At 39.3% G+C, this 15,212-nt stretch overlaps 2 protein-coding genes across 4 annotated transcripts; one reads left to right on the top strand and one right to left on the bottom strand.

Annotated features, from left to right (window-relative positions):
* Window positions 1–5,140, bottom strand: LOC133706614 (ABC transporter I family member 10). 3 transcript variants are annotated; one of them, XM_062132146.1, is made up of 7 exons: window positions 5,005–5,138; window positions 3,755–3,890; window positions 3,464–3,635; window positions 3,109–3,195; window positions 1,087–1,212; window positions 868–990; window positions 1–363 (listed from the first exon to the last, which is right to left on the bottom strand). In XM_062132146.1, the coding sequence occupies exons 2-7, from the start codon at window positions 3,850–3,852 to the stop codon at window positions 154–156; spliced, it is 816 nt and encodes a 271-aa protein (XP_061988130.1). In that variant the 5' UTR covers window positions 3,853–3,890; window positions 5,005–5,138; the 3' UTR covers window positions 1–153. The 3 variants fall into 3 exon arrangements, with proteins under 3 accessions (XP_061988130.1, XP_061988131.1, XP_061988132.1); XM_062132147.1 differs by having other exon boundaries at window positions 3,755–3,885; window positions 5,005–5,091; XM_062132148.1 differs by lacking the exon at window positions 3,109–3,195 and having other exon boundaries at window positions 5,005–5,140.
* Window positions 5,141–5,171: 31 nt separating this feature from the next.
* Window positions 5,172–12,574, top strand: LOC133706613 (conserved oligomeric Golgi complex subunit 1). Its single transcript, XM_062132145.1, has 9 exons — window positions 5,172–5,307; window positions 5,385–6,184; window positions 6,263–7,608; window positions 8,221–8,415; window positions 8,699–8,967; window positions 9,907–10,086; window positions 10,335–10,515; window positions 10,922–11,237; window positions 12,314–12,574. Exons 2-8 carry the CDS (start codon window positions 5,431–5,433, stop codon window positions 11,093–11,095), a joined length of 3,099 nt encoding a protein of 1,032 aa, XP_061988129.1. The 5' UTR covers window positions 5,172–5,307; window positions 5,385–5,430; the 3' UTR covers window positions 11,096–11,237; window positions 12,314–12,574.
* Window positions 12,575–15,212: the final 2,638 nt, after the last annotated feature.

Below are 15,212 nucleotides of genomic sequence, written 5' to 3'. Positions count from 1 at the left end.
TTAATCCAATAAAAAATTTGATCGAGGAATGCTATATGTTTTGTTTCACCAAGATTCTTATAATTTTAATTGGAAAATTTGTTGAAACTCTGAGAATAGATTCTTAAATAATCAATGTAAGTTATACACAGAAAAATAGTCTCTCACTAGCAGTCAAGAATTGATTTCCTTGATATATGCTGATTGCCTGGTTTTAATAAAATCCATAATGCTTGCTGGATCGCCATGCATCACAACTCTCCCATTTTCCATATAAACAGCACCATCTGCATACTCAAGTTCTTCCAGGCGATGAGTGACCCATAATGCGGTAACTTCCCCAGAACTATCCAAGGAATTCCTCACAGCTTTGATCACCCCAACCTTGTTATAAAAGCCAAAACTCAGTAACAATAGTAGAGCACAAAGCATAGAGAATATCTATCGTCTAGAAAATGCTCAACTTGTCAAGAAAGTATCTCAGGAGGTGAACATCTATATTCATCTATATAAAAATAGGAACAAGATGACTGCTGAAGTGACATGATTATTAAATAAAAAAGCCGTATTCTTCACTAAAAGAATAAAAAGCCATATGAAGGTGCCCAAGTGACTTGCAAAAGCCTATTGTCTGATTACGGGCTCCAGCACCATCATATGGAATTTACCTATGTGTAGCCTTTTAGATGTGGGTTTGCGCATGCTCATGAATTCACAACAGAACGGTGAGAATGAAAAAAAAAAAAAAACCCAAGTGTTATCGTATACTTGATGGTTACCAATTCACTTTCCATCTAAATGCAGTTCAATATGTTGCAATTGCGTCTTATGATAACATGATAAAACTGTAACCCTCATTTCATGTCAATCGGAGAAGAGAGAAACTACCTGATCACTTTCATCCAAAAATGTTGTCAGCTCATCCAATAACAAAACTTTGCATGCTTCAGCTAAAGCACCGGCAATGGCAACCCTTTGCTTCTGGCCACCACTAAGAGTCTGAACTGACCTCTTGACAAATGCGACAAAAGGAAAACCTGTAAAATTTCTTGCTAAAATTGTTGTGTATGTTGAGTAATTTTGGAGTCATAGTAGTCCTTAATTTACCTGCAGGTACTTCGACATGCTAACAGCATTTGCAGCTTTTGACACTCTAGATTTGACTTCATCACGTGTCAAGTTGAACTTACCAAGACCAAATGCCACATCTGCTTCAACTGTAGGCATTACTACCTGTTACATGAAAGATGGTGACAATATAAACTCGAATAAGTAGTTCCTTCAGTAGCTTTATTGTAGTGACACAAACAGGAAAATTCGTTTTTGGTATTCAATTTCACATTTAATATAAAAAAGGATTTATAAATCTGTTATATTCCATACAAGTTCCTTTTTCTTTTAGATAAAAAAAGAGAACTCTTGTTGCTATAAAGAATTGGAATACATCATACTGAACACTATCTGGGCCTTCATGAAAGCAGACAAAAACTAATTACATCTAAACAGCTCGCCCATGCATGAACCTATAACAGCCTCCCAATCTCAGAAACTTCTTAAAAAGATATATCCCAAGACTACAGAAACTGATGCCTAAGTGGAAGACCACAACCAAACCTCGTCTAATGATCCTTATACCCCTATCCACTAAACCTTCAAATACCTTCTTTTTCTCTCCATCCAGACCATCCAAAGTACAGTGAAAACCATGCCCGCAATACATTGGCCTGCTCCCTTCTACCAGATATGCTTTATGCTTAAAAAGAAACAAAGAACTCCCAGCCTTTGAAATTAAAGGATGTAAAAAATTTCAAAGGTGTGGGAAAAAGTTAAGTAATTTATTATTTATTTTTGGCTTAACATCCAGTCCCAAACCTTTGAAATTCCAAAGATGCCTTTCTTTCCAACTTTCAATCATTCAATGTCCAGATGACTGCTAAAAACCCATAAGTTTTATGCCTTCTCCTCTAGGATTGTCCCAAGTGAATTTACTATACCATGAACCAAGCAGGAACCTACTCATAGATCTGAACAAAGTGCTGAGAAGAAAATAATCATTACTCAAAAAAATTTCTAAAGGAATTCTGGCATAAACACACATATCCAAAATATAGGGAAATCCAGAGACCTCCTCTACCTCCTGCTCGTTTAAGTTCCTTCAAAATCCAACATCCTAATAATAAGGTAGAGAGAAGCACTCAAAAACCTAGAGATATCATATATTTGCATCGTCTTCTTTAGATAGCAAATAAAAGCTAGGAAACAGGAGTCCCAAAAACCTCTATCAGAAACATTTTACGGAAGCTAATATCTGACTGGGTTAACATATATGGATATACCTATTGGGTGTTATCTTTTATACTGCATGTCGACAATCTAGTTACGACGGCACAACTTGATAGATGTCAATAAGGTATAATCCCTCCAGACTTCTAGAAGTAGACAGCTGGAGGCATGACAAACAGCATCTGATACACAAAACCATGTACAGGGAGCACAGGCCACACATGTCAAGGCAGCAGGGTAAATGAGCTCTATACACATAAGCTTCGACAGGTCAGTAGGGACTAGAACCTCAAGTTGCTTCCTGTAAAAAGGGGGACGCCCCCATCATTTCAGGTCATTATCTGTTTCTTGTGACAAACTCAGCTAAAATCATTCTCTAAGCTTTCTGACTTGAGCGTCACAGGTTCTTTGGGCAGTAGTGCGGTAACCACTAGTAGCCCTTTAGCAGCCGTTGTTTTGGTTGACAGGTATATCAAGCCAAGATGATAGAAGACAACAAGATTATAACTATTCAATGGGCCAAGAACATTCGAGTGCTCACTCCATATTCTGTTCCCTTTTGTCCAGAAATGAACAGAAGCAAGTTTCATTATATGTTGCAAACTTGCAATACAAATCTGTTGTATTAAATGATACATGCACTGAATGCAAACATTGGCTGCTATAATCACCATGTTTATGTATCCACATAAATATAGTAAATATAAGAATAACTCTCTAACAGAAAACTCAAGTCCTATCCAGCAGTCCATCCTTAAACCCCACAACTCCACAACATATTTTTTAACATCACGAAGGTAAAGACTAAAACTGAAAGCATGGAAACAAAACGTTATAAAAATAAACCTGATGGTCTGGGTTTTGAAAAACAAAACTCCTAGGCCTCTTCACATACACAGTTCCATTTGTTGGATTCAAAAGACCAGCCAAAATCTGCAAAAGTTCATAAAAAATGCAGATCAAAACTATTAGTTTTGCTTATTCTTTTTCTTTTTTCTGATTATTTATTTATATTACACCTAATTCCTCATGCCACACCTCAGTTTTAGCATGCAAGTCATAAAAGGTCCTTTTTATTTTCTTTACTCTTCTGTCGTTTTCTTTTTGGTTCATCATGATAAGAATGCCAATCAATAAAACCATGACAAAATCAACTATTGGATAACACTAACCCTTCAAGCAAGAAACAGCTTTTACATACCTTTAGGAGGGTAGATTTCCCACAACCATTGGGGCCAAGAAGCATCCAGAACTGCCCTGACGGAATGCGAAGCGAGCAATCTTTAAGAATGGGTATGGTTTTACCTTGCTTTGTTGCAACTGAGAAGCTCAAGTTGCAACCTTCTATGGAAATTTCCTCTGTAACATTAGTCCTGAACATACAGAATGAGATGTACCCACATCAAATAGAATTAACTGCAATAAGAAAACAATTATTGGAGATAAGTGTGTAAAGAAATTACAGGTTGCAAAGATATCTGATGGTGCGAACCTGGTGAGAGGAATAGAGTGCACAGGGGGGACAAAAGGCTTTGAGGCATGTATGAGTTTTGATGGATAGATCATCTTATGGCATTCTAGTTGCCACATATGAGTATGGAACTGAAGCCCAGTTTGGTATTGCTGCACTGTAATAATAAACTATCAATATTGTTGTATGAAAAATCATCAGTGCGGTAAAGGTGCAGAGCATATGGTAATCTTTGTTTTCAGAACTGTTGTGCTTGTAAGAAACAGTATCTAAGTGTTTGGTAGCTGGTGGCTTGTGACCTAAAATAAAGTACCCTCACTTACATTTGTGCAACTCTTTTATACTTTCCAAAATATGTACATTGTACAGATTAATGTCTCATTTTTTTTTTTGTCAACATCAATTTTAATACATATGTCTGGCAAATGCATGAAAGCCATAATATTATAATTTTCTTTTTCAAAGAACATGTTTACAACACCCTTTGCAGTAACTCATTTGACAACAAAAGGATGCAGTCACCCGATGTAAAATGTTTACACATTAGCTACCACACCATCAATTTGCGTATTATTACAGAATCAAAATGTAGATATAGGGATTTGATATGGAGGTAAAATGTCAGCCGTAAAATGTGTATCGATCCAAACCTTGCAAAATAAGAATGCACAACTAGCAAAGAGTAGCGTGGCAGAATATGCTTATTAATAGAATTTTGGGTAAAAAGCATAAGTTTCCAAGGTTGACTCAACATACTTTACACTGATGTGTGTGTACACTTTTGGAGCAACATAATTGTTTTCCATTTTCAATTTGTAAACGAGGGTCCGTTTGGTTTAAAAGAAGAAAGCCCCTTTTGTTATTGGGTTACTGAGAGGATCCAAAATCATTCAGCTATTCGAGATGCTGTTTTTTATCGTTATGAAAAGAGCAAAAATCTGATATGAGATCACATTCATTCTCTTGTCTACTTGTTTGTTTGAAGTAGTAAACTCTGTCGAATTTGTTATACATACATATTTACATTGAAATGAAACCGAAATAATTCAGAAAAAAAAAAAAAAAAAGTTTGAAGTCTGTTGTTAGATTGATTAATCCCATGAGAAGCTAAGTCAGGAATTGTTTCAAAGAAACAGAAATCAAATTTAGAATAATCACATCAATAAAAAAAAACCGAAGAAAGAAAACAGAGAAAGAAGAAATGAATATAGAAGGCGTAGCAATCAAAAAGGAAGGAAAAAACTGCAAATAAGAAGAGAGATTAAACGTACCCGAGACGTATCTATGAAGTGAGAGACAAAGGCGAAGAAGCAGAAGCAGCAGCACTGGAGGAGGAAGGAGAAACGAACGAGAGCAAGAGAGAGAGGGACTGAAGAAAGATAAAAGGTGGGACTAGGAGGAGAGGAGGGATATAGATGGAAATGTTTAAGAACAATAAGGATACTTTAGGTATTTCGCCAACAGTACCGTATTTTTATCTCCAAGTCTTTAACTGTGCTAACAGATCTCCTTGTCTTCTCTTGATCAACCGATCCCCTTCTTCTCCAGAAACGCACTGATTGCGCCTCTACAAGGTACTTCTTCTCTCGATAAGATATTATCTCTGGTTCTTCCCCTATTTTTGTTGATTTGATATTTGATTCTGCTGCAGATTTTGGAGTTTTGAGTTTTGAGGTTGAGCAAGGAAGTCAGGAAGGATGAGGGTGAGTTCGACGACGGGCAATGAGGGAGGAGCGGCGGCGGCTTCTTCTAGGGACGCGGAAGGGCTGTTCCGCACCAAAGGCATCACCGAGATTCGCAATGTCGAATCGGCGACGCGGAAGCAGATCCAGGCCAAGAAGGAGGAGCTCCGTCAACTCGTCGGCACTCGCTACCGCGACCTCATCGACTCCGCCGACTCCATCGTCCTCATGAAGCGCTCCGCCCACTCCATCTCCCGCAACCTCTCCTCCGTCCACCACGCCGTCATCCACTCCCTCTCTCTTTCTTCTTCTTCTTCTTCTTCTTCTTCTTCTCTCTCCAATTCCGATTCCAAGTCCTCCGTCCGCATCTACGGAATCGCCTGCCGGGTCAAGTACCTGGTCGACACCCCCGAGAACATCTGGGGCTGCCTCGACGAGTCCATGTTCCTCGAGTCCGCCGCCCGCTACGTCCGCGCCAGCCACGTCCACTTCACCCTCACCACCCTCCACAAGCCCTTCCTCTCTCACTTTCCTCTCCTCCAGCACCAATGGCAGATCGTCGACAGCTTCAAGTCCCAGATCTCCCAGCGCGCCCGCGACCGCCTCTCCGATCACCGCCAATCCAACAACCTCCCCGTCTCCTCCTACGCCGACGCTTTGGCTGCCGTCGCTCTCATCGACGACCTCCCTCCCCAACACGTCCTCTCCCTCTTCCTCGACACCCGCAAGGCCTGGGTTTCCCACATTTTGAATACTTCCACTTCCTCAGGTCTGTACACTCTGTTTTTCACTTGGTTCCATATCAAATTTCTAAACAGATTCCATACTTAATTGACCTTTAATGCAGTTGAATGCTCCCCCCACGTTGTTTCGGTCCTTTGCGAGGCCCTCAGGGTTATTCAGGTCACTGTGGGCCAGGTTGGGGAATTGTTTCTCCGGGTTTTCAACGACATGCCTCTGTTTTACAAGGTGATCCTGGGTTGCCCTCCTCCCTCTCAACTCTTTGGCGGCATTCCCAACCCGGATGAGGAGGTCAAGCTTTGGAATTCCTTCAGGGACAAGTTGGAGTCTGCCATGGTAATGCTGGACAAAGACTATATTGCGAAAGCTTCTTCTTCATGGCTTGCCGACTGTGGAGCTCAGATGGTGGATAAGATCAATGGCAGGTATCTCATTGATGCTATTGGCAGCGGCAAAGAGCTTGCCTCCGCTGAGAGATTGATAAGGGAGACTATGAACAGCAAAGAGGTCTTGGAAGGAAGCTTGGAGTGGCTTAAGAAAGTTTTCGGATCCCAAATTGACCTGCCATGGAGTAGAATGAGTGAACTTGTTCTGGGAGATGATTCAGACCTCTGGGACAGTATCTTTGAAAGTGGATTTGTCGGGAGGATGAAGGTGATTGTGGACTCCAGGTTTGAGAAGCTCAAGACGGCTGCCAATATTAATGATGGTGAGGCCATTGAATTCCTAGGTGCAGGTGGTGGAGTTTGGTTTATAGAATCCAAATCCAATAGTAAGAAGGCTACTGCTCTGCCATGTGAGGAGAACTGTCTCAATTTCTATTTTGGTCCTCAAGTTAGTGATATTAGGGATGCGGTGGATAGCAGCTGTCAGGATGTGCTTGATGACCTCCTCTCTTTTCTGGAGTCTCCAAAGGCAGCTGTCAGATTAAAGAATCTGGCACCCTATCTACAAGACAAGTGTTTCCAAACTATATCCATCATATTGGAGCAACTAAGTAGTGAGCTTGATAATTTGGAAAAGGGCAGCAACAAGCAAAAGCTGCTAACCGTTGAAAGGGCTCTATTCATTGGGAGACTCTTGTTTGCATTGCAGAACCACTCCAAACACATTCCCTTAGTACTTGGCCCTCCAAGGTCTTGGGTGAATGAAAGTGAGTCTGCAGTTTTCGACAAGTTACCATCCTTATTGAGACAGTCTAGAGCCCCCACCGATTCTCATGTGCTTGATAGCCCCTTGGGCTCTAAAAGACACACCTCATCTGCTACTGCTGCACTGCTTGGAGCCAGCCAAAGTGCAAGCCCTAAACTTGAAGAGCTTAATGTGACTATGCGAAATCTCCGCATTAGAGCGCACACTTTCTGGATGACTTGGCTATCCGATGAGCTCTCAGTTATACTTTCCCATGATCTAGAAAAGGACGATGCTTTGTCATCCTCAACTCCCCTGAGGGTAGGTCACATTGAACAGACTGCTTTGTGTTATCTTTTCTTTCTTTACTGTTATACCTAACATAAACTTAGAGCTAATATCGTCAGTAATCAACATGTTAAGGACTTATTAGGAAGTACAAAAGATTCATCATTTTGTCTGTTTCTTTTGTTTGAGAAAGTGAAACTAAAAGGTTGTGGATACTTCTGAAGCTAAACTTGATACTGCAAGCTGGTCTTGAATATTATAGTGTAGCATCTGGTCTGCAGTTGTTACATGTAACAGACATAAAGTAAAATGGCTGCATTAATCATCAAACTGCTTTTAATTAAGCCACGGTTTGGCTTAACTTAATAACTGACTATCATGTGTATCTCAACATTGTATTAGTTTTTCTGAAGTATACTTGGTGTTCATTGATCTGCTAACCAAGACATAGTTGTGGTGCACCAATTTAATGGTTTATTAGGCTACCCTATATGTGGTTTGCAAGTACATTGTTGGTTAGAATACAAATAGCCATTTCTCATTTTCTGTTATTGGCTTATTAGGCTACCCTATATGTGGTTTTGCAACTACATTGTTGGTTAGAATACAAATAGCCATTTCTCATATTTTCTGTTATTTGGGCAGGGTTGGGAAGAGACAGTAGTTAGGCAAGAGCAGTCTGATGATAACCAATCAGAGATGAAAATATGGCTCCCATCCATGCCGTCTCTCTATGTTGTCTCATTTCTATTCCGTATATGTGAAGAAGTTCATCGAATAGGAGGTCATGTCCTTGACAAAATAATTCTGCAAAAATTTGCATTACAACTGTTGGAAAAGGTATGCGACTCTGCTTGGTATCTTACTTCACTTCATCTTTTCTGTATTCATTAATATGTTTTTTATTCTTTCCAATTATTATGTATAGGCTACAAAAGAGAGACAACAAAACTAGTCTCCCCCTCCAAAATCGTAACACAAAGCTGTGATATTTTTTTTTTCTTGTTTTTGGTGGTTTGGTTATTGCTGAGGAATCTCAATACATTTCTGAGATTCTTGTCTAAATGCCCCATTGTGATTCGATCTATTTTTCTTTTTATTTGATCAGAATATTTGCATGTAGGTCATTGGCATTTATGGCGACTTCCTTTCTAATCTAGATGCTGGTGGGTCTCAAGTGTCAGAAAAAGGAGTTTTGCAGATTTTGTTAGACTTGAGATTTGTTTTTGATGTCCTCTCTGGGGGTGATTCTAATTTGAATGAGGAGCGGAAGACAAAATGTACTTTCAGAAGGAAGCAGGACCAAAGCCGTATGAAGTCAGCTACTAGAGAGCGTTTTGATGGGTTGATACATCATTTTTCACAAAGATTGGATCCCATAGACTGGCTTACGTAAGCTTAACTATTCTTGTCAATTATATATAGTTCTGAGATTTAAACAATTCTAATGATAATCCTGACGGTCATATTATATTTGTATTCCCACGTTGTTCAGCTTCAGCGGGTGTGAATAATAGTTACCCTCATAGGAAAAGAAAATATATATATATATATATATATATATTCAAAAGTTACTAGGTTATTTTCTTGGCTAGCTGGTCATTGTTGACAGTGGATCACGTACAATAGTCTTTAATGCTAATGGAAATTGATGATATTAATTCATAACATAAATGGAATGTAAATTCATCTAGAATGTTTTTTTTTTAGTCGGAACATTGCACTTTCTAAAGTTTTAATGCAACAAAGAAGTCGGGTGTGTGGGGTACTTATTTTTGAATTTGATTACTAATGGCATGCATCTCTTCAGTAGTTTAAACCTATTTATACTTCAGTCATCTATGTTTTCAGTCCTCAATTTTGCTTTAGTTTTGATTGGAATTATGAAGTAAGACCATGTGAGGTTAAAGGCCTTTATAGTGAGGCTTTTGTATACACAAGCAAATTCTTTTAACTGAATGTAATTGAAATCTTTGAAGTGGCATAGTTTCTATGTAATATCTCAATATTATCTCTGCAAAGAGATAGTGGCTGAGAAAGGGAATAAAATGATGTGCGGTGATATTATGTATGCACTGACAAAAATCCTTAACTGGATTTCACCTAAGAGTAAATCTTATAATATTCTGTTGTCTGCATCTCTAATGGCTGTTGAGTGTAGTAGTTCATGACCTTGTTGTCTGTACATTAACAATTTAAGCCAGATTCAAAACTGACTGTAGGCATCTGTATTAGCATCCTGGGTATCAATTTAATGTTGTACCTTTTTATTTTGTTAGTTGGTAACTTGGTATATGTAGTTATGCAGTTTTCTAAGTTCTCCCATTTTAGGTACGAGCCGTATCTCTGGGAAAATGAGAAGCAGTCCTACCTCCGGCATGCCGTCCTTTTTGGATTCTTTGTGCAACTTAATCGCATGTACACAGACACTGTTCAGAAACTTCCTACTAATTCAGAGTCCAATATCATGAGATGCTCTTCAGTTCCTCGCTTTAAGTACCTTCCAATCAGGTTACTCTTTCTATACTAAAAATCATTTTATACCTGGTCACTACCTATATTGCATGAGTGTGCATAGGCACACTGTATTGTCAATTGATTCTTTTCATATACTTTGAACTGTATAAATTTGGTTGCACTTGTTGATCCATTTCATAAGACGGATTATTACATTTTCTGAAAAGAATACATATTCATATTGGCTAAGGGTGTACCACTAAATAGAGGACACTAAGTTCTGACTTCATCTTGGATTTTAGTGCCCCAGCATTGTCTTCAAGAGGGACAGCAGCTAAGGCATCCATTCAAACATCTTCCGATGATATTTCTTCAAGAAGTAGCTGGAAAGCTTATACAAATGGAGAGCTGTCCAGAAGTATTGATTTGGATGATAACTCAAGTTTTGGGGTTGCAGTACCAATCTTAAAATCTTTCATGCAGGCAAAGCTTTCTATCTCTCTCTGTTTTTCTTGCTACAAGTTTTTCCTTTTTTACAGTTGCATTCTAGAGTTTTAGTCATGCTTGAATAGCATCGACTGTTTGTAGGCAATTTTCAAGTGACAGAATAATAGTGCAAATCATGTTCAGCGGACATGCTATGGTGATTCAGATACATAGTTTTGAGCTTTTGATATACCTCAAATTTCTGTATATGATGTATGTTTATGTTTACACGTTTTTTCTTTTACGAGTTGCATTCTTAAATTGTTGTCAAATGCTATATGAAAGGTAGTTTTTTGATGACACGGTAATAATGCAAATATGGAATATGGACAAAATGTTTTTGTTGCATTTGTTTGGCATATGATAGCTAGGTTCTCAAATTGATGTTCCTTTTAATGGGCAGGCTGGAAGTAGGTTTGGAGAGAGCACATTAAAACTGGGATCCATGCTAACAGATGGGCAAGTGGGCATATTCAAGGATAGATCAGCCGCCGCCATGTCGACATTTGGTGACATTCTACCTGCCCACGCTGCAGGTCTCCTTTCATCATTCACAGCTTCCAGATCAGACTCTTGATTGCCTTCAGAACCCTTCTGTCCATATTCTTTTCCCCATATAGATATGTAATCTTTCATCATCAAGAGAAGAGTGGGATCCCACCAAGCATGTGATTACGGTGCAGTATTTGCCGGGCCCATTTGAAAACTGGTAGAAAAAGGTAAGCTCTTAAAATAATGCCATGGTATGTTGAGATTTAACTAGGGTGGATTTGGAAACTAAAGATCTGTAAAACCTCATGAAGATATCTAGGATGAATAAAACCTGCATTGAATCTTTAAGAGTTTTGGTAACTTCCTTCTAAGTAATTACCCATCCAACCTAACTATGTTGGTTCATTGGCTGCTCTATATTTGGTATGAGTTAATAGAATCATTTCTCCAAAACAAAAACCCAAAAAAAAAAAAAAACCACAATATTTGCTGGGGAGAATTATATATTACCTTTATAAAGGATCATTTGGAAGGCAGACATGAAATGATCACTGTTGTAAAAAGAAACAGAGACGCCATTGTCAAAAGTAATTAGGGGGTGGCTCAGCAGATCAATGGGTGTGGCAGGGCAAATGAGTGTAATTAGATTAGGAGGGAGGGCAAAATTGTCCAATCACTTGGAGTGGTACCGTTCATCCCACTCCCGTGCTTTAGAATAGAGAATTTTTCTTTAAAATGCATTCAAATATGATAAAGCCAGAAAATCAGTCTTCAAATGTTAAACACAATGACAATATGTAATTTGGCATCACAGTCTTCACCACACATTAATTCGACCGAAATTTCAATTTTTCATTTTTATCTTCATAAAATTTATGTTTGTAAGTTGTTAACTATAGAACTGGATCTGCATCATATGAAATAATTAAACATCTTGTTCTATGATTTCTCTGAAAACTATGAATAAAATTATGCATATCTGCATAAAATTATGCAATTCATGGTGACAGTTGACATTCGACACGTTGTGTTTGTCTGTTCGTTTGATCCCCGTTACCTTAAGACTTTCTTATTTGGCTGCAATTTTGGAATTATGATTTATGAGTGGAGATTTAAAGCATGAACAGTTTGGATCGGTGAAATTTATTGCATTGTAGGTTTCACATGCAATGTTTAAAATTGAGCAGAAAAAAAAAAATCAGTAGTAGAAGTTTGATTCTTATTAAGAAAATGTTTATATAGATATTGATGGTCAACATGATTGATTTTGTTCGGTTTTCTTGTGTTTATTGTTCTGTTGCAGGCTGGTGTACCAAAGGACTTGGAGATGCTTAATACCATTTTCAAACACAGACTGAGGATGTGTGATTAATTCATGTTCAGATTCATTGTAGATATTGTAACTAATTAATGTTTGTTAGGTGCTTCACTATAACTTTCATCGTCTTTCTAGGGTCATATTGCATAGTGGCGCCTTTGTCACCATATGTTTGTAAAATTGCCTCCATTTGAATGGAAGTTTTGATGTTTTCTCAAAATATATGTAATGTGGAATTTTTTTTTTTTTTTTTTTTCCAAATATAATGCAGCTGTATTTTGCACTCCTAAGGTTAGCTTTGAATTTTGCAAGATGGAGTCAATAGTTTATTTATATTTTTTAGAACTTTCATTCATGACTGAGGAAAACGCTATAACTTGCAACCCAAGGGGCAACAGAGAGGACAAACCTTGTTACAACCGGCAAAGCAAAGAGTACCACGTCCCATGAATGCTTAACCTAAATCTGCTACTATTCTTGAAGTGAGCCTAAATCTGCTACTATTCTTGAAGTGAGCCAAAGATGAGGTAAAGACATGGCTATGGTGGCCTTATTATAAACTTGTGGAGCAAAACTGCAAACAACTCAAGTCAAGCAAAGCACACTACGATGTGGAAACTCTCTATTCCCCCTAAAATTAGGGTTTTTACTCGGCAGCTTATACGTGGTCGTCTTAAAACAAGAGACACTATTTCACTAATATATATATTGATCGCTCTTGCCCTTTTCGCTCTTCTGATCTTGAAACTATTGATCATCTTTTCTTTAATTGTTCTTTCTCCAGAAATGTTTGGCGCTTCTCAAATTGGAACTTTAATCCTTCGGACTGGCAACACTCTTTCCTAAATTGGTTAGAACATACTGCGTCCAGTTTGGAGTTGCATGGTTTCGAGTGTGATTTGGAGGTGGTGTTTTAGCATGTTCAAGCTCCCTTCCATGCAACGACAATCTATACATCAACTTCTTTCGTCAACCTTCATCTCTTATCTCTCTCCCTCAGTGAACTTGCTTTGGCGCATCACTCTATGCAATCTTTTTTGGTGTTTTTGGTCAGAAAGGAATCGGTTGAGACATGAAGGTGGCACCTTCAACCTCATCAGGTTCATGCGCTTTTTCTTATTGACCTTGAAAGAGTCAGCAGGTATGGTTTTTGTCCATTCTCCCCCAACTTCAACTTATCCTATTTTTAATATCTTACTACTTTCATCTTTGAGACCAAACGCTCCTCGTTTCATAAAAGTGACCTGGACGCCTCCCATTTCCCCTTGGGTCAAGATTAACACCGACGGTTCTTTTCGGGATGCGGACAATGCTGGCTATGGTGGTATCGTTCGTGATGCTGAGGGTGCTTTTGTCCATGCTTTTGCTTCGAGGGTAAGAGTTCCTAGTGCCCTTGATGCTGAGGTTCTTGCTTTCCTGGAGGCAATTGGGGTGGCTAGGTCACGTAATTGGCGCCATTTGTGGATTGAGACGGACTCAGCGGTAGTGGTCAGATATTTTGCGTCCCCATCTCTTGTCCCTTGGAGGCTGCGCATTGTGTGGCTAAACAGTATGGTTTTAGCGAGACAATTGCAGTTACGTGTCACTCACATCTTTCGGGAAGGGAATGTTGTGGCTGATGTGTTAGCTAACTATGGTGCATCACATGAAGGTACTCACAGATGGGATTCGTTGCCCCAGTTTTTGTCTTCTGCTTTTGGTCGAGACTTCGTTTCATGGCCGGCCTATAGATTTCCTTGTTGATTAATTTCAGTCCTTGTTTGGTTTGATGTCCTTGTTTTGTTGTTTATTTTGCTCTCTTTCTCTTTGTACCTTGGGATGGAATTTTTTGTTGGTCCTTGCTGTTGGTTAGAATTTTTGTGTAATGTTCCATGGCTGGCCTTGGTCTAGTCCTCCAGCCAGTTTGTTTCCTCCTTATTTCTTTAATAAACTTTCGAGAGGGGTCGAGGAGTTAGTCCCTCTCTCGCTTTCCAAAAAAAAAAAAAAATACTGCGTCCAGTAACCATTCCCCTTCTACTAGCTTTTTTTCTAAGGCTCTCTTTATTTGTTATCACATTTGGCTAGCCAGAAATAATCTCATTTTCAGAGATACTCATAAGGAGGCTATTCAAGTGGCTTTTGCTGCTGCTAATATGTATCTTGCTTACTCTAATAATGCTCCTGCTGTTACTCATTCTCCTTCTCCTACTACTAAAATTATTAAATAGCTTCCTCCGCCTACTGATTTTTTAAAGGGCAAATTACTGGTCACTCCCTCAACTTTTGGGGAGTCGACAGTTCAATCCCTCGTATCATAATTTTAACAAATAACTCCCTATACATTCAAATCTCACACAATTTGGTCCAAAATGACCATTTTACCCTCACTTCTTTTTTTTCTTTTCTTTTTTTTCTATCCTCTCTCTCACTTCCTCTTTTTTTTCTATCCTCTCTCTCACTTCCTTTTTTTTGTTTCTTTTTTCTCCTTCGCTCTCACTTTGTCTCTTCTCTCGCCAACTCGCTGAGCCTCCCCCATCATCCAGCCACCAACTTGACGCCGTGGAAGCTCGATCCGACCATTCCACCCTCCCTCAGCCCCCCTATTCCGGCAAAGACACACCACTCCTCCCTAGATCAGAGCCGGCCAGCCCTCCCTCTCTCTCCTCCAATTCCACTTCGCCCCTCTCGCTCTCCCTCTCCAAACCTTAAAATCCCTCCCTGCCGGCACCAAGATCCAGATGCTCCCCTCCGGCAGCTCCCTTGTCGTCACCTCGCTACCTTCTGGCTGCAGACTCTCGCTTAACGGTGTTAGGGTCACAACCGCCGCCTCGCCTATCTACGACGACTACTTCCTGATCATTCCCGGAGTCGAGGACTTCTTCGACCCGAATTTCCATGCTCCCGC

This window comes from Rosa rugosa, chromosome 4, assembly GCF_958449725.1.
Source record: "Rosa rugosa chromosome 4, drRosRugo1.1, whole genome shotgun sequence".
NCBI classification, from domain to species: Eukaryota; Viridiplantae; Streptophyta; class Magnoliopsida; order Rosales; family Rosaceae; genus Rosa; species Rosa rugosa.
The sequence above is the reverse complement of the archived record's forward strand: the minus strand, read 5'-3'. Positions and strand labels throughout refer to the sequence as shown.

Coding starts and splice junctions, on each gene's coding strand:
- LOC133706614 (XM_062132146.1), bottom strand. CDS start 3,852: ATGTGGCAACTAGAATGCCATAAGATGATCTATCCATCAAAACTCATA. Junction 3,636..3,754: donor CACTCTATTCCTCTCACCAG/GTTCGCACCATC, acceptor CTGTATGTTCAG/GACTAATGTTACAGAGGAAA. Junction 1,213..3,108: donor TTCAAAACCCAGACCATCAG/GTTTATTTTTAT, acceptor TTCATGTAACAG/GTAGTAATGCCTACAGTTGA.
- LOC133706613 (XM_062132145.1), top strand. CDS start 5,431: ATGAGGGTGAGTTCGACGACGGGCAATGAGGGAGGAGCGGCGGCGGCT. Junction 8,416..8,698: donor CATTACAACTGTTGGAAAAG/GTATGCGACTCT, acceptor ATTTGCATGTAG/GTCATTGGCATTTATGGCGA. Junction 8,968..9,906: donor GATCCCATAGACTGGCTTAC/GTAAGCTTAACT, acceptor CTCCCATTTTAG/GTACGAGCCGTATCTCTGGG.